Here is a 24,512-nt window from a genome sequence, read left to right as displayed (position 1 = left end):
CCTCAAAATGACTACCTGTGAATCCTCTTGTGTTTAACAAGGATAGACAAGTGGGCAAAAGCTTTCCCACAATCACTGCAACCATAGGGCCTCTCTCCTGTATGTTTTCTTTGATGAACATTGAGCCCGGACTTTGTAGTGAAGGCTTTCCCACACTCAGTACATTCATATGGTTTCTCTCCTGTGTGAATTCTCTGATGTGTAATGAGATCATTTTTGCGCAAAGATAATTTTCCACACTCAGTACACGCAAAGGAAGTCTTTCCTGTGTGAAACCTCTGATGCTGTATGAGGCATGTCTTCTTCCTGAAGGTTTTACCACATTCGTTGCATTTGTATGGTTTCTGTCCAGTATGGGTTTGCTGATGTATTCCTAGAGTACTCTTCATGGTGAAGCCCTTTCCACATTCATTGCATATATATGGTTTCTCCCCAGTATGAGTTCGCTGATGTGCAATGAGCATGCTTTTCCCAGTTAAGCCTTTGCCACATTCACTACATATATAGGGTTTCTCTCCTGTATGAGTGCGCCGATGTACATTGAGGTGACTCTTCTCAGTGAAGCCTTTTCCACACTCACTACATATGTAAGGTTTCTCTCCAGTGTGAGTTCGTTGATGTCCAATTAGCCGGATCTTTGCTGGAAAGCCTTTTCCACATTCACTGCATACATAGGGTTTCTCTCCTGTATGAGTTCGCTGATGTACAATCAGGCGGCTCTTCACAGTGAAGCCTTTTCCACAATCATTGCATATATATGGCTTCTCTGCAGTATGAGTTCGCTGATGTACAATGAGGTCACTCTTCATGGTGAAGCCTTTTCGACATTCAGTGCATACATAGGGTTTCTCTCCTGTATGTATTCGCTGATGTCTGATTAGAGGGCTCTTCAAGGTGAAGGCTTTTCCACACTCATTGCATATATACGGTTTCTCTCCAGTATGAGTTCGTTGATGTACGATAAGACAGTGCTTTACTGAAAAACCTTTTCCACATTCACTGCATGTATATAATTTCTCTTCTGTATGAGTTTGCTGATGTGTGATAAGACTGTTCTTCAAGGTGAAGCCTTTCCCACATTTATTGCATACAAAGGGTTTCTCACCAGTATGAGTTCGATGATGTGCGGTAAGACGCCTCTTCTCGATAAAGCCTTTACCACATTCACTACATATATAAGGTTTCTCTCCTGTATGAATTTTCTGATGTGTAGTGAGACTAAACTTTGTAGAGAAGGCTTTCTCACATACACTGCATTCATGGGGTTTCTCTCCTGTGTGAGTTCGCTGATGATAAATAAGCCGACACTTTTTGATGAAGGCTTTCCCACATTCATTACATGTATAAGGTTTGTCTCCCATATGAGTTTTCTGATGTATATTGAACTGTGATTTCTTGAGGAAGGTTTTGTCACATTCAGTGCATTCATAATGTTTCAGTCCTATGTGAGTTCTCTGATGTTCTATTAGCCTGGATTTTCTGGAGAATGCTTTCCCACACATACAGCATTCATGAGGTTTTTCTCCAGTATGAACTCTCTGATGATCAATGAACTGAGACAATTTGATGAACCCTTTTCCACATTCACTGCATACATGAGCTTTCTCTATGTTGGGAGTTCTCTGTTGCTTAATGACTTGGGGTTTATTTTTTATAGGTTTTGTACTTATAGGGAATTTAATTTCAGAAGAAAATTGTTCATGGGTATCATGAAAAAGGGATTTCCAATCTCCATTAAACTCAGTAGAGTTCTTTAGGTCACAGCTTCTGTTCTGGTTTTCAAAACTAAAATTTGATTTTAAAGGTTTTTCATGTAAGTCAAACATATCACAATTTTGCTTTAACAGGAAATGACCTCTCTTCTGAATACTTTGACTTTGCAAGTGATGCTGCAGAGGATTATCAATTTTCCTGATGTCTAGGAAAGAAGAGAACAGCGAATCATTCTGTCATCTTCCTTTAGAGTAAAACTGTTTAAAAAATGCCTTGCTATGAAGTGACTCTTTAGTGACAACCTTATATTAGTATAAAGGAAATTCCATGTAGGTATATCTCTTATCTCTTGCATATTGTAAAACCCAATAATATGAACACACCAAAAAGCAAAAGCAGTAAGTGTACAAACAAAGCTAGATAATTCATAATGTATATAGATTTGGTTGCTTTTCTAAATCAGTCTTTACAAAATGTACAAATAGTCAAATATAAACAGGTCATTTTTAGCAGGGAAACCCAGAATTTGGTGGGACACCAGATCATAGAAATTGAAGAAATACTAGACTACACAGGTTAATCCCACATGACAAGGGCTATATTCATTTATTCTACAAATATTTGTTGAATGACATCTATATGTAAGTCACTATGCTCATATTTGAGATATAAAAACATTTCTTATTTTCACAAAGGTTTAATTCTAGTTATGGGAAAATGAATTAACAAAAAAGCAAAGAAATAAATAAGGTAACTGTAGTTTGTGAAATGTGGTTAATGGTACAACGAAGATATAGGAGGTGGAGAAAATCAGGATATAGTTAAAGAAAAGACAAGATTCACTAAAGGGTTCTAAGGGAGAAATGGGAAGAGAGTCAATAAAAGAGAGGACTCAAAAATTATTCCAAAAATTATATGGCTTCAGCCACCGGGTAGGGGGGAAAAAAACCTCATGATGAAATAAAAAGTATCACTGAAGTCTGGAATGAAGGGCAAATCTAGCATCTATTCTGAAACATATAAAGTTTAAGATGATTACTACATATCCAAGTACAAACATGAAGAAATTGGTTGAATATATAAATCTTGGGAAAGGTCTTATCTGGAAATAGCAATGTGGACGTATACAAATTATTCAAAGAAAGAGTACTGGATGAGACTGTATTTGGAAACACGTTAAAAAAAAAAAAAAAAAAAAAGAAGGTGAAGGCACAGGGCCAAGGATTTAATCATTCCAACAATGTAAAGTTTTGAAAGTTGTTAAGCCCTCTGAAATGAACTAAAACACTGACTACTGTAACCAGGTACGTGACTGGTGATCCAGGTGTACAGAACAAATATCCCAGAGTGGTAAGTAAGAATGTGAGGGCCTCTTGGAAATAGCTAAGAGAGGAGATTTTAACTAACCACACACAAAAAAATGAATAAGTATGTAAGGTAGTGCATATGTTAATTAGCTCAATTTAGCCATTCCACAATGTACACATATTTCAAAAACAAGTTGTACACAATAAAGATATATGATTTTTGTCCATTTAAAAGTAATAATAATTTTTTTAAATTTTGCTTTTATTTTTATTTTTTGAGACAGGGTCTTGCTTTGTCACCCAGGCTGGAGTACAGTGGTGCAATCATAGCTCACTGTAACCCTGAACTCTTGGACTCAAATGATCCTTCCACCTCAGACTCCCAAGTAGCTAGGACTGCAGGGGTGTACCACCACATCCAGCTATTTTTTTTTTTATTTTTTCATTTTCTGTAGAGACAAGGTCTTGCTATGTTACCCAGGCCAGTCTTGAACTACTGTTCTCAAGAGATCCTCCTATGTTGGCCTCCCAAAGTGCTGGGATTACAGGTTTAAGCCACTACACCCAGCCCATAGTTATAAATTTTAAAAAGGAAAGAATGTGAGATCCTCAGCATTTGATTTCAAATGTGATAGACTATTGAGTGGTTATCATTTCCAAAAACTTGTTATTCTTCTTCATTCTATAGACCACCACTAAACTAATTGTCCCAAAGCATCCATCTCAAGTTTAGATGAAGGATTCTATAGTTAAGACTACAACTAATGGCCTAATTGAATCATACTCTCCTATATTCCTACAGAAAGAGGGAACAATAATATAAAGTATTAACTCAGGAGGCTTGGGTTATTCCATCCCTGAACATCCCTAAGAAAGAAATGGCCTTGACTGGCTTCTGGAAGATAAGCTTTGAGTCCCTGGAACATTCTACCTGGTAAGAGTATCATTTTATGCCTGAGGCCTTGGGCCATACCAGATAGTTTATGCTAACAACGTTATTTAGGGTAGACACCTATTTTTGTATGTCTGAGGCTTTGGGCTACATCGTATCATTGTGACTGTGAGGGGCTAGAGACTCCAGCCTTGGGGTGAGTTTCCCTGGATAGGGAATGATATATTAAATGTTCCAAAATTGATTGTGATGTTTATACAACTAGGTGAATATACTAAAAGATCATAGAATTGTACACTTTAAATGGGTGAATCATATTACATGTACATTATATCTCAATAACACTGTTAAAAAATGTGAGAAAACACAAGCTTTAGGGAAATGAATGCAGTGGCAACATCTAAAATGAACTGAAGAAAGTTCAGAATTGGCAACACTATGAAGGAAGTAACTTGTAGCAGACATAAATTCTGATCTGATTTGGGATAGAAATAATACTGGATATTAAAAGTTCTTTTCTAATTAGGTAACTGAAATAGTAGACAACTTTAAGAGGAGAGCTCAGCATGTAAGAGAACATTTGATGTACTGCCAGGATAGAGAGAATTTCAGATGTCTAGTAATGAAGGAGATCGTGAATTTAAATAAGGATAGCTAAAAGTATTTTTCTTGGAGGGAAGATGATTTATGTTCCTTTTTTTTTTTTTTTTTTTTTTTTTTTTTTTGAGACAGAGTCTCACTCTGTTGCCCAGGCTAGAGTGAGTGCCGTGGCGTCAGCCTAGCTCACAGCAAGCTCAAACTCCTGAGCTCAAGCGATCCTCCTGTCTCAGCCTCCCGAGTAGCTGGGACTACAGGCATGCACCACCATGCCCGGCTAATTTTTTCTATATATATTTTTAGCTGTCCATATAATTTCTTTCTATTTTTAGTAGAGATGGGGTCTCGCTCTTGCTCAGGCTGGTCTCGAACTCCTGAGCTCAAACGATCCGCCCACCTCGGCCTCCCAGAGTGCTAGGATTACAGGCGTGAGCCACCGCGCCCGGCCGATTTATGTTCCTTGAACACAAAATGGGAAGTTACAGGCCAGCTGCCAAGAAAACAAGTAAAATACATAAAAATAAAGTGTACATTAGATAATATTAAGGGAGAAGTCAATTTAGGAGTCTCTTACAGAGAACAGAAAGAGGTTAACTCATAGAATGAAGGAGTATTTTAAGAGCTATGAGAATAGAAAAGAAAATGAAAAGAGATGTATGGCGAACTCTCGTATGGGGGAATAAGAGAAGCTAAAGAACCACAAAATGCTCAGAGACCAGGTTATCATGGGGCACAGCATTCCAGGCGGGCTTGGATGTTATGATGGGAAACTGTTATTTCCTAATAGGACAGGAAGGTGTAGTAGTCAGAAACAAGGGGATGCGTTCAAATTCTCTCTAGAGGCCTGGAAAGTGGGATTTCATAGCAAGAGAGCTGGTAACATAGGCAGAGACACTGTGACAGTGGACAAAGAAAAGGAAGACTTGAAAATCCTAGGAAGAAGATAACTATGCAAACAAAATCAAGATGTATACAAAATAAACAGGGATGAGATCTCAGAAAGAAAAATAGGGGTATATATTCCCTCATACTTCTACAAAGAAAAAGAGCTCTTCCATGGGAAGAAAGAGGCTACTGTATCCTCAGACACTCTCACAGTTTTGATACCTGCTCTGCATGAGCAGAATATGACTTCCGTGGCTGCCCACCTAGCTGGTTCTCTCACTCACCAGAACAGATTTGGCTGTGGATTTCATCCTCTGTCATCCACAGTTCTCCTTGTTCCAACTTGGAGAGTGTATCTGATCTGCTGACTTGATACCCTGTTCACGGGAAATGATAGAAGACTTAGATATATGGAATTGGGCTGGCAATGTCCAGAAAGGAGAATGTTATATTTTAGAGACTAAACAGGTTTCACATCTCTAACATCAGGGCTTTTTTCTCAGGAGAGGGTAAATTATACCCTCTTGTGTGGGGCAAGAGAAGAATCTGAGAATCGAACACTTCAGAGTACTGCTGATATTCTAAAGATGTAAGCAGCTGAGAAATAAATGCCACTGACGGGGCACCCTCTCAGCAACACGGGGCAGCTGTCCTCACCCACTGACACCAGGTTGCTGTAGTTCTCCAACATCACGTCCCGATATAGGTCCTTCTGAGCAGGGCCCAGGAACTGCCACTCCTCCCAGGTGAACTTCACAGACACGTCGTCAAGTGTCAGGGATTCCTGTAATAACACAGTCCTGTTTAACGAAGTGATGTTCTTTCGGTGATAGGAAAAGAATGTAAAGGAAGTTATTCTGCTCATTTTCACCATATAGGAAACTGGTGTTTTTTTCTTAATACATTGTGATAGAATGAGAATCCTGGTAAAATATTCTGTGCAATCATCCATTCATTCAACAAAGATGAAAATTCAAAGAAGTTTCTGTAATATGTAGTCATCAAATCCTCTTGCTAACATAAGAACATCTGTAATACATAGCATCTATTTGCCAATACCAAACTGTAAGCTAGTTATAAGTAGATTAATAACACAAGTTCTTAAATTCACCATAAGTCTTCAAACCAATATCAAAATCAGTAATAAAGGAATCACAGATGCTAGTATCACAAGATAATACATACTAAATAACTGTAGTTAATACATTTTAAAAAAAGAAACTGTACAAAACATATATGAAGCACAAGAGTTTATTAGATGATTAAGCAAATTGGATAAAAATTATTCTTAAAGTAAAATATATATAAACACGTATATACACACACAAATTACTACGGATTGGAAAAATAAGGATGATAATATCTCAGGAGGTTTTAATACATAAATGTTAAAATATACCATAAGAGCATATAAATTAGGAGGATAGTGAATGAAAAAGTACTTTACAATATCTGTATAGTAGGAATAGGATACAAAATACTAATTACCATAACACTGACAAAGTTTATATGTTATTTGTAATCTCTAGTGTCAGCAATATTTTTTTAAAAAAACATTTCCACACTAAAAAAACTCATTTCCTATAATTTCTGTGGGAACCACTCAATTCTACCACTATGGCTCAAAAACAGCAGTATACAAAAAAATAGACAAATGAGTATGGCTGGGTTCCAATAAAACTTTATTAACAAAAACAGGCACTTGGCTAGATTTAGTACATGGGCTCTAATTGCCCAAACTTGAATTAGTGCAGAAAAGCCATATGGTTACCTACATCACAGGTCAGTAACATAGTGTCCACAGCCTGGACCACCTGTTTTGTAAATAAAGTCTTGTGGCAACACAGCCAGATCCATTCTATAACATATTGTCTTGGGCTGTTTTCACATTACAATGGCAGAGTTGAGAATTTGGGTCTAGAAACATTATTCAATGCAATGCAGTTTGAAAAAATAATCAAAGATGACTTTTGAGTATAAGAAGGGTCAAATTATCAGTATTTCCCTAATATGTCTGTATACCTCTGTAGTAAGGTGGCTGGTTACAAAATTTAAGTAGAATAATCCTATACCATCCTAAAGCGTACACAGGACAAGAGTCAGTATTGAAGAGCAGAACATTTCTTGCGCAAAATTTAACATTCTATTGAAAGCTGCCAAAAAAAGTATCCCTGGTAACCCTAAATTCCATTTCTGGGACTTTCTGAAAAGGAAATATTGGCAAAAGGGTGTTGACAGGTCATTTTACTTTCTTCATTGGATTTTTCATTAAGTACACATATGTTTAAATAAGAAAATGTCAGCATTCTACATTTAAAAGTGCTGTTCATAGATCAGTAATGTAAGTTCATGGCTTAAAACATTTTCATTACTAGAAAAAAGAGAAAGAAACGAGGGAGGATGGAAGAGAGAATGTGAGTTATAAATACAAATTTTGCAAAAGACAAAACCACAAATAACCCTGGAAGATAACCTTGAGGAAGAGATTTTAACTTCTCTTTTTACTAACAAAGAAACAGACACACGTCATACAAATCACACAATGAGCAAGAAGTACAATCAGGACTGAAAAACCAGGTTCATTTCATTCCAAAGTCCACTGTCATTCCACTTTATACCTAGCCAAAATTATTTGTAAATAAGATGTCTCCTTATTAAGTAAACAAAGAAAGCAACTAAAATGCTATTAATAGAATTCTAGCTAATTATATGGCTGCAGAATTTTTTAGAGGTATGGTGCTGATGTCTGCAACTTAATTAAAAATATATCAAAATCAACAATAAAAAGGAATGATTTCTCAACAGAGGAATAGGTAGATGCTTAGATAACTGATGGAGCTAATCTAATATAACGTTTATGGTAAAATCTAGGTGGTAACTTGGAAACTTCTTTCAATATTTCTATAGCTTGAAAATTTTTCACAAAAATATGTTGAACAGTGAGAAAAAATACTGTAATATTAAAAATTTAATAGGATGATCAAATATAAATTAAATATCTAACACATTGACTTTTTATAGAATATTATAAGGAAAGGGCAGTTAGAAAATAATAATAACACACTGCAATAAAAGTAAATAATCTAGACTGGAGATGAAAGGCAGAAAAATAAATCCATAGGTAAATGCATCATCATAAAATATTCTTAAAAATGATACCTAAATCCAAATGTATGCATACACTTAATGTGAATCCACTCAATACCACTGGTTCAAACACTAAAAATAATTTGTAAATGTTTATTACACCATATGAAGTGAAAAAGAAAATCATAGTACCCTTTATGTAATTTATATTAAGCATATAACACCCAAGCCTAAAATTGAAATATACTAAAAATTTGACATGGGTTATCTTTGACTAACAGAACTTACCATGACAGAGATGTTACTTTACTTGCGTCAGAAAGAACTTGAAAAGAAATATCCAAGAGGAATATGCTGGAAACTTGCAGGACAAAGAGTAAAAGCCGCATCTTAAATATAAAACATACTACTTTTAGATATGCTAGATCATTGATCTCGCCAAAAAATTTCATTTCTGTGGGTTCAAAAGTAAGGAGTGTTGTAGGATGCGAAAGGGGATTTAAAAACTAGTCGTGGAGAAGGGTATTAGGCAGAAGGGAAGTGTTAACGTACATCAAGCCTGTTCCAGCAGCCAAGGTTGGAGCTCAACCCACCACCAGCCGTGGTACCCAGGCCTCCACAGTAGCAACACCTCTGGACCACTAACGCCACCGCCACCCGGCTTAATTCCAAAACCTGGACCAGAAACTTCCCTACGTTAAACCCCCAAACAGTCCCTCGGTCATTTAGCCCCGGGACCACACACTGCATTCACTGACAAACAAACCCTCCAGTTTGCAATCACTGTGCACTGCAGACAATAAACAGCAAAGATACGAAAATGTAACCTCGGTAGTCAGTGGTTGATCTCTAGAGATCTTTTAACCACAATCCGCAAGAGGACCTTGTGAGCAATGCCAAAGGCACCCCCATCACATACACCCTATTATGGACGCCTAAGTGTCCCCCTGCAATAGAAAACGCACCCACGCTCGGCTCCCGAAGGAATTCCTCTTGCATCACCAACGCGGACGCCGAAAGATCCCCGCACATCATCATTGTCCATGAACAGATCCAGCCGCCACCAAAGGTCGGCTCCTCCAGTCACCACAGCGACGGCCCTGCGCGTGAACTTACTTCCCTGAACTTCATCCGTTACTGGTCTCACGGGTCCTCCCCGCCTTACAGCGGATAACGAGGGTCGGCTGCGCAAAAGCAGTTCCGTTACTAACGTTTGCTCAGAAGAAAGATGGCCGCGCCCTCCTCGCCGTGGCCCTATGGGGGCGGCCATCTTTGAGTTTCTGACGTACACAAGCAAAAGTGGCCGTGTTTGCGCGGCTGACCAGGGATGGCTGGGACGATGAAAGGGCATTGAAAGTATCCCATTTCCTGGCACCTCAGCCTTCGTAAAAATGGATAGGCTCGAGCTTTCCCAAGACGAAAATGGCGTGGGGTAAATCCTTATCAGCGAGTTGAGTATTAAACTAAGATGCCAACGACCGTTTCCACTTTGTACAAAGGTTACGAAACAGCCCACTGGGCGCAACCGTATTGTTTTGTTTTACGAGACGTTGAGGCATCCGTACAGCGCGGAACTCGCTTTTGGTAAGGGAGAAGGGGAGCTGGCCGAGAGAGAGGATGCTTTGGCTGGGTTTCTGACAGAAAGTGGCTAGAAGCAACTTTTAAACACAGAACAGGGTTGGTAGAAGCTCTGAGGGTACAGGGATAGCGGTGACAGACTAGGAAATAAAAACGGCTGGAAAACGCCAAAGTTATGTTTGGATGAGGCATGGGGGAAAAGGCCACCAAAGGCTAGTAAAAGTCAGACAAATTCAGTACCCAATGCGAGGGCAGAACCTATGACAAGAGACTGGACTTTTCTCTTGGACCCGGGTGGAGCCAAAAACCAAAGCAGGTCTCAGGACTAATAGACAGAAACTAGGGGAGCAGGACACCTTCAGAGGGAATTAAAGATTGTGTAAAAAAGAAAGTAATCATGTTATCTATCCTACGTGTGTCAACTGCGAATAGCGACTACAAAGTCACAGTAACGGTAAACCGTAAATATAGGTCCAACTAAATCTCTCATATAACTATATTGGAAGAATCGGGGGGTGGAGTATGGAAAGAAAATGCCTGTGTGAATGTGTGTGACATAGATAACCAGTATATCAATACAGAGAAAGAAATTGCCAAACTATTTTCCAGAGTCTATGTACCATTTTCTATTCCCACCATCAATATATGACATCCACTTTTTCTGCATATTTGTTGTCATTTACTATAAAGATAACTTAAAAGGAGTAAGAAAAAGATGACCAATTTAAAATTTCCCTAGGCTGGCCACGGTGGCTCACGCCAGTAATCCTAGCACTCTGGGAAGCCAAGGTGGGAGGATCACTTGAGCTCAGCAGACCAGCCTGAGCAAGAGCGAGATCCAGTCTCTATCAAATATAGAAAAAAAATTAGCCAGGCTTGGTGGCGTGCACATGTAGTCCCAGCTACTCAGGAGGCTGAGGCAGGAAGATGCCTGAGCCCAAAAGTTTGAGGTTGCAGTGAGCTGTGATCACGTCACTGCATTCTACCCAAGGCGACTGTGCGAGACTATCTAAAAAAAAAAAAAAAAAAAAGAAAGAAAGAAAAAAGAAACAATATATATTGAAAATAAATTAAACTATCCTTATTTATAGATGACATGATCATCTATGTAATTTCCAACAATATGCAAAATTGTGTTAAACTTCTGGAAATAATGTCAGTTTAACAAGTTTGCAGGAGATAAGATCAACAAATAATAAATTGTTGGAAACCATGATTGTCAATAATATCCCCAACCCTTAAAAAAATCACTTAAATATAAAATTAATAAAAACATGTAGCAGAAGGCCGGGCGCGGTGGCTCACGCCTGTAATCCTAGCACTCTGGGAGGCCGAGGCGGGAGGATCGCTCAAGGTCAGGAGTTCGAGACCAGCCTGAGCAAGAGCGAGACCCCGTCTCTACTAAAAATAGAAAGAAATTATATGGACAACTAAAAACATATATAGAAAAAATTAGCCGGGCATGCTGGCGTGTGCCTGTAGTCCCAGCTACTCGGGAGGCTGAGGCAGGAGGATCGCTTGAGCTCAGGAGTTTGAGGTTGCTGTGAGCTAGGCTGACGCCACGGCACTCATTCTAGCCCGGGCAACAAAGTGAGACTCTGTCTCAAAAAAACAAAACAAAACAAAAAAAAACATGTAGCAGATATGTATGCTATAAACTACACGTTGAGGAAAAGAAACTCCATGTTTATGAATTGAAAGGCTTAAAATAGTAAAGATGTCAAGTATCCCCGACTTGATGTATAGACTTCATGTGATGTCATTAAAAATCCTAACAGACTTTATAGAGACAAATTTATTCTAAAAGTAATATGGAAAGCCAAAGGAATTAGAATAGCTAAGACAATTCTGCAAAAGAACATTGAGGAATCAGATTACACAATTTTAAGATTTACTATAGAGACACAATAAATAATGAAGACAGTAGTAGTACATGTTAATCAAGAAAGTGCAGTAACAAAGGATTAGAAACACTCAAGTAAGGGCAACTGATTTTCACAAAGGTATAAATGCAATTCAAAGGAAAAAAAGACAGGATAAACAACAAATGACCTTTGAACAATTGCACATCCATAGAAAAAGAAACTGAACCTCAACTAAAACCTCCCACTGCATAAAAAATTGGCTCAAAATGGATCATAGTTACAAATGTAAAAGGTAAAATTATAATATTTTTCTAATGAAAAAGAAAAACTTTGCAGGCTGGGGTATACAAAGAATTCTTAGATGTGATACCAAAATCACAATCTTTAAAAGAAAATTGATAAATTAACCTTCATGATACTTAAAAATGTTTCCTCCGAAAAAGACCTTACTAAGAGAAAGAGGTTACAAAGGAGCAAATATTTGCATATCGCATATCCAACAAGGACTTGTGTCCAGAATATATTTAAAAAACACTGTAAAACTACACAGTAAGAAAATGACCCAAATACAAAATTGGCAAAACTTGAACTCACACTTCAACAAATATGGCATACAAATGACAAATAAGTAATAAAAAAGTGTTCAACATTGTTAGCCATCAGGGAAATTTAAGTTAAGCTCAAGAACTGATACTATTACATACCTAATAGAATGGATAATATGAAGAATAATGACAATGCCAAGTGGTGGTGAGGATTAGGAGCAACTGATACTCTCATATGTTGCTAGAATGGCTAAAATAGACTGAAAATACCAAGTGCTGGAGAGGATGTATAACAGCTATATCTCATATTCTGCTGGTGGGGATGTCAAATAGCTCAGCCACTCTGTAAAAAGATTTTGGTAGGTTTTTGTAAAGCTAAACACAACATATGTCCCAACAACCGTACACCAGAATCTTTATCCTAGAGAAATAGATTTTTATGTTCACACAAAACCTTGTACACAGATTTCAATAGCATCTTTATAATAGTTAAAACCAGGGGAATAATGCAAATCTCTTTCATGGGTAAATGGATGAACGAACTGGTACAAGTTTGTATACTACTCACTAATAAAAATAAAACAACTAGGCTGGGCACAGTAGCTCACGCCTGTAATCCTAGCACCCTGGGAGGCTGAGGCGGAGGACTGCTTGAACTCAGGAGTTCAGACTAGCCTGAGCGAGTGAGACCCCATCTCACACACACACAAAAACACTAATCAACTCAGATAAGCCTTAAGGGCAATTTGCTGAGCAGCAAAAATGCCAAAAGCTTACATACTCCCTATAAATAAAAATTTATAGATTTATATAAATAAAACTTATATAAAAAAATAAATAAGAAAATTGAATAAATTCTCCAATTTCCCCACACCAAGTGGGTGTCATGCAATTCAATTATGACAGTAAGTACTCTAAGTTAGTGCAGACTCCATAATTTAAGGGACTCAGTTTCCCCCACTTCAGATGCCAGTTACAAGTCCTCAGCCACCTGTACTGGCTATAAATCGAGATTCCCATGACCTCTGCCTCAGGTTCCCTAAAATGGCTCACAAAACTCTCAGGAAAACAGTTTACTTACATTAACTAGTTTATTATAAAGGACAAAAACAAACAGCCAGAGGAAGAGGTACACAGAAGAGTATGGAATGGTCCAGGGCTCAGGAGCCTCTGTCCCCATGGAGTTAGGGTTCAAGACTGTCCGGGCATGTGCACATGTTCACCAATTTGGAAGCTTTCTGAAGCTTATTGTTCAGGAGTTCAATCTCCAGTCTCCCTCCCTTCCCAGAGGTGCGGGGGATGAGACTGAGAGTTTCCATCCTGTGATCATTTGAACTTGCTGGTGACCAGCTGCATCCTGAGGCTATCTAGGGGCCCCACCTGAAGTCACCTTATTAGCAATACTAAGGTGTGATTAAAACGGGCTTGCTGCAAATAACAAAAACACTCCTAACACTCATGAAATTACAAAGGTTTTAGGAGCTCTGTGCCAGGAACCAGATATTTAAGACTAAATATATTTCTTATTATACCACCATTTTATATAACAATAAAAACAATCTGGTAAGAACAGATAAATTTTTAAAAGTATAGAATCACTGACAAAGCAACTAGAAATGAGGTTCAAGGTGTCCTGTCTGAAAATGCACACCAAGTATATTATCTGATGTATAATGAACTTAGACTGATAACAAAAAGCACTCAAACATTTTCACTGGACTGCATTCCTTCATAAGCTCTCTGATATTTTGCTAAAAGTGCTCCACATTTAGCATGTACAGACAATTTTATTTTCTATTTAATTTCCTGAAAAGTGATGAGGCAGAATGTATCAGTAAAATCTTGCCATATATACTGTCTTAAAGTTACTCTCCAGTGTAAACTAACACTCATTGAGTCTTATTTCTGGGTAAAGGCTTTGTCATGGTCATCACATTTCTATCAACAATAAGCTCACTGATGATCTGTGATGAACCTGATAATAAAGTCTATCTTCCCACAGAAGGCTTTCCTTGTCTCTGCATTAGCAGAATTTCTCAGTATTTACTTTGCAGACATATGAGCTAGAAATTATCGCTCAAGGCTTTTTCACATTAAACACATTACAGTTTATCCAACGTGTTTTCATTGACAGAAAATGTGAGGTAAAGGATCACTAAAGGCACTACCATATTTACTGTATTCACCAAGTTTATCATCTGGGCAAATTCTTTCATCTCCTGAGGGCACACATCTGACAGCAGGCAGTACAATGATTACATCCCAATCTGCTAGAAACAAACCTGTTTGATAAAGTCTGAGGTGCCACAAAAGGCATTTCCACAGTCATTGCATTCATAAGCTTTTTGTTTTAAGTTCATTTGTAAGTAATAAGCTGTGACTCTCTGTTAGACGAATTTTCAACTTGACTGATTCTGCCCATTTCTCTTATGTGCTTTTTCTTATGTTTAACAAGGTTTGATAAGTGGGAAAAGGCTTTCTCACAATTGCTGCATCCATATGGTCTTTCTCCTGTATGAGTTCTTTGATGTACATTGAGTACTGACTTTGTGGTGAAGGCTTTTCCACATGCACTGCACTCGTAAGGTTTCTCTCCTGTGTGAATTCTCTGATGGGTTATGAGACCATATTTGTGTGAATAGGATTTTCCACACTCAGTACATACAAAGGGAGTCTTTCCTGTATGACATCGCTCATGTTGTATGAGGCATATTTTCTGGCTGAAGGCTTTACCACATTCATTGCATTCATAGGGTTTTTCTCCTGTATGAGTTCGCTGATGTATAATGAGGGTGCGCTTTGTGGTGAAGCCTTTTCCACATTCATTGCATACATAAGATTTCTCCCCTGTATGAGTTCGCTGATGTATAACAAGAGTGCGCTTCACAGTGAAGCCTTTTCCACATTCACTACATATATAAGACTTTTCCCCTGTATGAGATCGTTGATGTACAATGAGATTGCTCTTCACTGTAAAGCCTTTTCCACATTCACTGCATATATAGGGCTTCTCTCCTGTATGAGTTCGCTGATGAACAACAAGATAGCGTTTCATGGTGAAGTCTTTCCCGCATTCACTGCATATATAAGGTTTCTCCCCTGTATGAGTTCGCTGATGTACAATGAGATTGCTCTTCACAGTGAAGCCTTTTCCACATTCATTACATACATAAGGTTTCTCTCCACTATGAGTTCGCTGATGAGCAATTAGATAGCGCTTCATCGTAAAGCCCTTTCCACATTGACTGCATACATACGATTTCTCTTCTGAATGGGTTTGCTGATGTGCAATGACACTGCTCTTCACAGTAGAGCCTTTTCTATATTCATGAGGTATATAGGTTTTGTCTCCTGTATGAGCTTTCAGATGCTTACTGACCATGACACTTCTAGATGATTTCTCACATTGACCACTTCTAGAATTCTCTCCTGTATGAATGCTCTCTTGGCAAATAAGCTGAGACTTCCTGAGGAGGGTCTGCTCAAATTCAATGGATGCATGGAGTTTCTCGATTTCCTGAGTCCTCTGATGCTTAAAGACTTGGAATTTAGTATCAATAGACTTTTTACTTTCAGGGAATTGAATATTAGTATACATATGTTCATGTTTACCATGTAGAAGGGTTTTCTCACCTCCACTAAACTCAACAGAGTTATTTATTTCACGTTTTCTCTTCTGGTTGACTAAACTTAAACATGATTTCAAAGTTTGTCTACATAAGTCAAACATATCACGATTTTGCACTAGGGGCAAATGTGTTTTGCTCAGATGAACAATATTTCTAAATGCATTCTGTACACTACATTGTTGCATGCTCCTCAGAAATCTTTGGTTTGGAGAGTGTACTTGCAGATAACCGTCAACTCTTCTGATTCCTAAGAAAAAATAGAATAATAAAATTTTTCATGAGAATGGTATGGAATAAAAATGCTTACAAGATGAAATGGTGAGGGCTGGCTCTTTGTTGTCAACTATATGACCCTCGTATAAAAGAAAATTATAAAGATGCAAGATGAAATAAATAAGGACCAGATCCAAGGAGACACAAAAGGTAATATTTAATGCTACACACCATTTTTAAAAAGTTCTCATATGGTAAGATAAATATGTGGAGGAGCTGGTTAGGTATCCTCACATGCTTTAGAGCTGTGATACTTTCCCTTAATGACTAACTTCCATAGTCACTGCCCTTGCTGGTTCTCACTAACTCACCTGAACAATTTCTATTCTGGATTTTATCTTCTATTATCCATAGTTCTCCTTGTGCCAACTTGAAGAGTGCATCTGGTTTGCTAGCTTGATACCCTGTTCATGGGAAAAGACAGATGACACAGATACACTGAATTGAAATACAGTATGTCAAGAGTGAAAAATAATACATTCAATGAACAAAACTGTTTTTCATATGCAAAGTGAAAATTCTCTTTCGGAATAAAAGAGATTATACTGTTTTATTTGGGACCAGAGAAGGAACTGAAAATCTAATATTTCAGAACACTACAGTGACTACAAAGCTTTCCTCAGGTGAGAAAAGAAAGGTCAGTGTCTGGCACCCGCTAGGTGATACAGGTGAAATTTCCTTACCCAGTGACACCAAATGGTTATAGTTCTCCAACATCACGTCCCAGTACAGGTCCTTCTGAGCAGGGTTCAGGAGCTGCCACTCCTCCCAGGTGAACTCTACAGCCACATCCTCCAGTGTCAGAGATTCCTGCAATAACAAAGTCCTATTTAATATGATATAAATTCCTATTACTAATGTAGAAGTATCAGTGAAATTTTTGTGATTTTCACCATGTAGGCTGTACCTATATGTTCTCAAATACATTTTTGTAGGAGCAAAATCCTATCGTTCTATCTATACATTTTCACACCTATTTCTAAACACTAAACATGTACAAATGATATCCAGACAAATAAAAAATTCCTGCATTAATTACCACTGACTTCACAGCCAATATGAAGATCAATGATGAAGTGACTCCACATCCTGAATTCATAAAATTGTGCTTTTAAATAAATGTAAAAGAATGAAAGAAACCATACAGCATATGTCTAAAGAACAAAAGATTATTAAAGCTGATTAGAAAAATGTGGGTTGAAGACACCTTCTAACAGAAAAACATACACACACACACATACACACACACACATATATAATGAACAGATAACATCATAGTAGATAAACCAAAGAGATTAGTGGTGAACTGATATATATATGTACATATAACTGTGGAAATTGCAGAAAATGCAGTACAGAGAAAAAGAGAAGAAATCATAACAAAGAAGTTAATAAATATAAAACGTAGAGACAAAAAATCTAAGGTATGCTTACTTATAGTTTCTGAAAGGGAAAATAGACCCAAAAAAATCCAAAAAAAAAAAAAAAGGAAAGAAAGAAAAGGAGATACAGACAGAAAATAGAGTAATGGAGAAGCAATATCCAAAGATCTAAAAGGTGAAAAATTTCAAGACTGATTATTAAACACCTCCAATTTCAGGTTCAGGAATCCCAAAAAATTCCAATCAGGAAATCACAACTGGTGTGACACATCTGACCGAAACTATCATATGCCAATTACAAAGAGAAAACTATAAAAACATCCAGAGGCAAGAGATAGATTACCTACAAAGAAGTGACAATATTTAATGGTAGCTGACTTTTTAATAATAGAATCCACAAAAGTATGGAATACTATCTTCAAAGTCCTATTTCCCATGTCAAAAAAGGCCAGATATGGAAGCCATTAGGGACTGAAGCACATGGCCTTACAACACTGACATTAGGGATCCGCTTGTCAATTACACTGCAATTCTCCTCCTTCAAAATGACTTTTCAGAGAACTGCAGGGTGAGAAGTAGAAGAAACTAAAATCCACGAAAATATTGATGAGATAATCTATCCCTATATTATTGTGAGGGATGCTGCATAAAAAAGAAAGTAGGCTCATGAGAGGGTGCAAAAGCTCAAGCCTGGTCAGCTTATCTCATTCAAAACTATTTTATGTGAGATATCTACCCATTGGGTAAAACAGTAAAGTTAAATTCCCACCTCACTCCGCAGTCCAGAAGAATTTATTACTGGATGGAAATCCAATAGTAGGCCGACTCCAAGATGACTCCTAATAATATTAGCCTCTAGCTGCAATAACTTCTGAGACCAACTATTTTTTTTTTCTTTTTTTTTTTTTGAGACAGAGTCTCACTTTGTTGCCCAGGCTAGAGTGAGTGCCGTGGCGTCAGCCTAGCTCACAGCAACCTCAAACTCCTGAGCTCAAGGGATCCTCCTGTCTCAGCCTCCCGAGTAGTTGGGACTACAGGCATGCACCACCATGCCCGGCTAATTTTTTCGATATATATTTTTAGCTGTCCATATGATTTCTTTCTATTTTTAGTAGAGATGGGGTCTCGCTCTTGCTCAGGCTGGTCTCGAACTCCTGAGCTCAAACGATCCGCCCACCTCGGCCTCCCAGAGTGCTAGGATTACAGGCGTGAGCCACCGCGCCCGGCCCAAGACCAACTATTAATACCTGGAGTTAGGCGGCATTTCACAGTTTAAAGGCATATTCCTCCACAAGACAGCATTCACTTTAGACACCAGCTGCAAGCTTGAGGCTCCCCAGGCCACCCTCCACGCCAACCAGCTGGCTACAAATATGGTACTACCACTAATCCCCAACCAGGTTTGATAATTTGCTAGAACAACTCAGAGTACTCAAGAAAGTGGTATATTTACAATTAGCACTTGACCAGGGATGGGGAACCTGTGGCCTTCTGGGTCCTTACGTGCAGCCTTTTGACTGAATCCAAATTTTACAGAATGAATCTTTTCATTTTCATGAATTCATTTTGTTCATCTTTTATTACTTTTATTTCATTTTTAAAATGAATGTATTTAAAACACCAAAGAATAAAATAAGTTTCAATGAAATAATCCTCCCAGATTGACTGGCACAATTACAACATCAGTGAGCCATAAGGACTAAAGTGACAGCTACTATACTCATGTTTTATTTCTAACTTCCCCCACCTGACTGGCGCCACTACCACATGAGGCTGGTTGGCGAGGGTTTATGGGGGGTTGAGTACGCCAGTCTGTTATCAGCTTTTGACAGGGGTGCACTGTGTTTCTGTTTGAAGTGAAATTTGTGAATAGTTGCACAGCTCAACTGTATTAAGTCTGTCTGCTTAACAGCCCATCATGTCAAAGAAGACCAAGAGAACACTGAAGGAAGAAAACAGATTTTTTAATGAGGATTGGGAATTGCAATATTATCTTGTTTCTGCTAAAGAGAAGATGATTTGCTTGCTTTGATACGGCAATATCAACATTAAAGAAATTCAATTTCATCAGCATTATAACACCCATAAAGACTACAAATATTTTAAATTAGAAGGAGAGGCACGAAGGGTTATATTGCAGAAATTAAAAGATGAAAAGCAAAAGCAAAGAATTCTTTCAAGCAGCAATAAGACCTGGAAATAATACCATTGAAGCAACTTATGTAGCTTATACACTTGGAGGGTAAAAAGGGAAGCCATTCAGGGATGTAGAAATTGTGAAAGAATGCATTGTCAAAGTTGTAAGATGCTTAGACCCCCATAATGTTTCAAAGTACAAACAACTGCCTCTTCAAGGAGAACCATAACTGATCATCAGCATGAATTAGCCTTCAACTTAACAGAACAACTACATGCAATACTTCAAAAGGAAAATATATACTATTCAATTGCTTTGGATGAATCAACTGATAATAGTTTGGTGCAGGTTTTATACTTCTTTTGGGTCATAACAGAAGATTTTCTTTGCTACAAGGAGTTACTTGCTTTGGTACTCTTGTGAACAGAACACAGGAAATAGATATCTTCAACAACTTTTAAGATAAATGTTGTGAAGTTGGACTAAATTTGGTAAATTTAGTGAGTGTATGTATAGACAGTACACCTTCCAGGACAGGAAAACATGAACAGTTTATTGCACAGATAAAGAAAAATATTAACAGATCCAAATGCTCTCATTTCTTTTCATTATATCTTGCTTGCATCAGCAAAATCTCTGTGCTAAGCTACTACTTTAAGTGACACTTAGCAACAAGTTATAAGTATTTTTAACTGTATTCATACATGTTAAATTTTATGAAGAACAGAATCAGCAATGTGAATTATTGAAAGAAGATTTCTATAGGAATCCAGCATTTCTGTGTGATACCATATCAAATCAAAACGATGTGAATATTTCTTTGCAAGGTAAAACTAAGTCTATATATGTTATGTGGCAAAAAAAAATCCAAGCATTTCGAATAAAAGCTATCTTTTTTCAAAACACTTCGTCTTCAAAAGGAAATTTCAGATGAACATTTTCCCCAGTTAGCAAAGTTCATTGATGAGCAGGATGATATATATGAATCATTTTAAGAATACGCAGCTATTATAGATCTATTAATTGGAGAATACAATGAAAGATTCACTGACTTTGAGAATCATGACATCACAATCAAATTAGCATTTCAACCTCACCTAGTTGATATCATCAAGGCACCTAAAGAACAACAGATGGAATTGACAGTAGATGACATTTTGAAGTCATTGTCTATGCTAAGAAAGATCCAACTGAAATGTGGAAAAATGAAGTAGAATACCCAACGCCTTTGGCAACATGCCCAAACAATGCTTTCTTGCTTTTCAACCACTTATTGCTGCAAATCTACATCCTCCTACCCAACCCAAATCAAGACGTCCTTAAGGTCACAAATGACTGATACCCATCTAGAGGATCAACTGAAACTGTGGACCTCCATGCTGCAACCAAATATTCAAATGCTTTCCAACCAAAAGCAATGGATTTTCCAAACACCAATTGGATGTTCAACAATTCAATTATATTCCAATACTAACTACCTGTGTCAGATTCCAGAGATTTAAGGGTGCAATCTCACAAGGCCGCCCCCTCTTCAAATGCCAGTTGCACATCCTGAGCTACCAGTGTTTCTGAGCCACCAGCTATAGATTGGAGGTTCACACAACCCCCTCCTTAGTTTCAACAATTTGCTAGAATGCCTCACAGAACTCAGACACTTCACTTATGGTTACTGGTTTATAATTAAGGATATAACTCAAGAGCAGCCAGATGGAAGAAATGTATAAGACAAGGTATGGGAGAGGAGGTGCCAAGTTTCCATGACTCTCTGGGTGTGCCACGCTCCCAACACCTTGACATGTTCACCAACCTGAACCTCATCAATTCTCTTGTTTGAGAGTTTTCATAAGCTAGATGTCAGAGGTGGTGCATGCTTGTAGTATCAGCCACTTGGGAGGCTGAGATGGGAGCATCTCTTGAACCCAGGAATTTGAGACCAGCCTGGATGATATAGCCAGACCCTGTCTCAAAAAAAGGAGAGAGAGAGTTTTAATAGAACTGAATCTTCAGTTTATTTTTTCCTTTCAGTTCCAACCCTCTCATCACTTGGTCTTTCTGGTGACCAGGCCCATCCTGAAGTTATCGAGGGGCCCCACCCTGAGTTACTTCATGAGCAGAAACTCAGATGTATCATAGGGGCTCTTTATGAATAACAAGCCAACATTCTTATCAGGAAATTCCAAGGGCTTTAGGCACTCTGTGCCATGAACTGGGGGCAATGATCAAACATATTTCTTATATCACATTTACATATCCCCTTTCTATATACCAGACTGTGACGTAATAAGAAATATATATTTGGTCTCTGCCTCTAAAACCTTTGGAATCCCTGAAGTGATGTCTTTTTGTATGCAAATGAGATGACTGTGGCTGGGGCTCTAGGATAGCTTGTAGATGGGGGCTGGTTGCCAGAGGAACCAACTATGTGATTAGAGGGTTGGAACTTTCAGCCCCATCTACTTTCTTTTTTTTTTTTTTTTTTTTTTTGAGACAGAGTCTCACTCTGTTACTCAGGCTAGAGTGAGTGCCGTGGCGTCAGCCTAGCTCACAGCAACCTCAAACTCCTGAGCTCAAGCGATCCTCCTGTCTCAGCCTCCCGAGTAGCTGGGACTACAGGCATGCACCACCATGCCCGGCTAATTTTTTTTTTCTATATATATTTTTAGCTGTCCATATAATTTCTTTCTATTTTTAGTAGAGGTGGGGTCTCGCTCTTGCTCAGGCTGGTCTCGAACTCCTGAGCTCAAACGATCCGCCCACCTCGGCCTCCCAGAGTGCTAGGATTACAGGCGTGAGACACCGCGCCCGGCCCCCATCTACTTTCAACCCCTGATCTCTGTGGAGGGGAGAGGTGGTAGAAATTTATTTCTTCACCAATAGCCAGTGAATTAATCAATCATACCTATGTACGTAAAGAAGGTGCCATAAAACCCCAAATGACAGGGTTTGGAAAGCTACCAGGTTGCTGAACGACACCCAGAGAGGGCATTGAAGATCTGTGCCCCCAGCCCATAAGCAAACTGTTTACTCATGTTTTGTGAGCCATTCTAGCAGATGATCAAATCTGAGCAGAGGGTTGTGGGAACTTCTAACTGGTAGCCAAGTATGAGAGAAGTTTTGGGTAAACGTGGGCACCCTGCACTTGTGATTTACTACTGAAGAAGAGAGCAGCTTTGTGGAACTGAGCCCTTAACCTGTGCTAACACCAGACAATTGGCGTCAGAACTGAGTAAATTTTAGAATACCTAGTCCGTAGGGAGAATTGAATTGATATGTAGGGGGCAAAAGAACAAAACACAGGTGTCAGAAGCATTGTCTGAGAGAAGAGAGATAAATTATTTTTCCTATACACAGGCACTCTTCTAAATGCTTGGCATAGATTAACTCATTTTATACCCTACCTTAGGCGCCATATCATTATCCCCATTTACAGATGAGAAAACTCAGGTGCATAATGCTTAAACGAAGTATGCAAGCCCACACAGCTGGCAACTGGATCAAGAGTTAACACTTTTAACCATAGGCTACATCGACCATGACTGGAACATCCGTTTGAACAGAAACTGGAAGTATCTATTAAAATGAAAATGACTACAACCCATAACTGATTTCTCTGTAACCATCCTCAAGAAATATTGACATAATTTTACAAAAAGCCATCAACATGATCATGTGGCCATGTTCATAGTCAGATGGTTTGTAATAACAAACATTTCTAAATATTCACTAATAGTTGAACTGTTAAATTATCACACAGACATCATTTGGAGTTCACTACACATCAGGTAAAGAAGAGAGTTGGCCTGCAGTCACTAAAATGAAAAGATTGTCAATACACTGAAAATAGTCTGGAGGATTTATATTAAAATGACAACCATGGTTCATATTTTGGAGATGTAATTCACATATGAGTGTGATGGTCAAACAGTCTTAAACTTTATCAGCGACACCTGCATTATTTCACATTAAATCTATTAAAGTCAGAATGAATCCCAATCTCTGCTTTCAAAAGTAGAGTCTAAATTAATTTCTCCCCAGAACACAATTATCCCAATTTTACTTCTTTTAGTTGAACTTATTTTTTTAGGACACCACAAATCCATTAAACAAAGGGAAAATATAACAAACCCAAATCACCTGGGCCTCAGTCATTTTCTTCTGTACTCAAGAAATAAATAGTGAGCAATATAGACTGTACTTATTTTGTCTCTTCTGCATCTGCCGTGAAGTTCTTATAGTCACAAGTCTTAGCATCCAATTAGAGTCATCCCCAGAAATGATATTCAAGGCCAGCAAATTTCTCCTTCCTTCATTCCTTCACTTGATTTCTCTTGCTTCTGGGGAGCCAGGACCTGTGGGCTGAAAAGCAATGTTGTCATTGCTACTGTGCATTTACCTTAAATAAAGGACCCTAATATTTCTAACAGTTCCTTGATTTGGTGCCTCAGAGGTTTTCATACCCTGGGCAATAAAACAGGGTTCTAAATGTGTGAAAGGTGTTCCTTTCTTTTGTGAAGTGAAAGTGGCATGACTATTAAAGAGGAGATAGGAAAGCAAAACCAGCACAGCACAATGCCTGAGAGACAGGTAAATTCTCAGGCAGATCAAATTTAGGAAAGAGAACA

The 24,512-nt window shown here is 38.2% G+C and overlaps 2 protein-coding genes across 2 annotated transcripts; both read right to left on the bottom strand.

Moving 5' to 3' along the window:
• Positions 1-11: 11 nt before the first annotated feature.
• Positions 12-8,785, bottom strand: ZNF615 (zinc finger protein 615). The gene is made up of 4 exons (XM_069457864.1): positions 8,770-8,785; positions 6,052-6,178; positions 5,679-5,771; positions 12-1,918 (listed from the first exon to the last, which is right to left on the bottom strand). Exons 1-4 carry the CDS (start codon positions 8,770-8,772, stop codon positions 12-14), a joined length of 2,130 nt encoding a protein of 709 aa, XP_069313965.1. The 5' UTR covers positions 8,773-8,785.
• A 5,823-nt stretch (positions 8,786-14,608) lies between these two features.
• Positions 14,609-24,039, bottom strand: LOC138374700 (zinc finger protein 614-like). The gene is made up of 4 exons (XM_069457770.1): positions 24,025-24,039; positions 17,055-17,181; positions 16,683-16,775; positions 14,609-16,345 (listed from the first exon to the last, which is right to left on the bottom strand). The coding sequence occupies exons 1-4, from the start codon at positions 24,037-24,039 to the stop codon at positions 14,826-14,828; spliced, it is 1,755 nt and encodes a 584-aa protein (XP_069313871.1). The 3' UTR covers positions 14,609-14,825.
• Between the last annotated feature and the right edge of the window lie 473 nt (positions 24,040-24,512).

Source organism: Eulemur rufifrons, chromosome 24 (genome assembly GCF_041146395.1).
Source record: "Eulemur rufifrons isolate Redbay chromosome 24, OSU_ERuf_1, whole genome shotgun sequence".
Lineage (NCBI taxonomy): Eukaryota > Metazoa > Chordata > Mammalia > Primates > Lemuridae > Eulemur > Eulemur rufifrons.
This window is presented reverse-complemented; position numbering and strand designations above follow the sequence as displayed.

Coding starts and splice junctions, on each gene's coding strand:
- ZNF615 (XM_069457864.1), bottom strand. Junction 5,772..6,051: donor CAGCAACCTGGTGTCAGTGG/GTGAGGACAGCT, acceptor TCCCGTGAACAG/GGTATCAAGTCAGCAGATCA. Junction 1,919..5,678: donor CCACAGCCAAATCTGTTCTG/GTGAGTGAGAGA, acceptor CTTCTTTCCTAG/ACATCAGGAAAATTGATAAT.
- LOC138374700 (XM_069457770.1), bottom strand. Junction 16,776..17,054: donor TAACCATTTGGTGTCACTGG/GTAAGGAAATTT, acceptor TCCCATGAACAG/GGTATCAAGCTAGCAAACCA. Junction 16,346..16,682: donor CCAGAATAGAAATTGTTCAG/GTGAGTTAGTGA, acceptor ATTTTTTCTTAG/GAATCAGAAGAGTTGACGGT.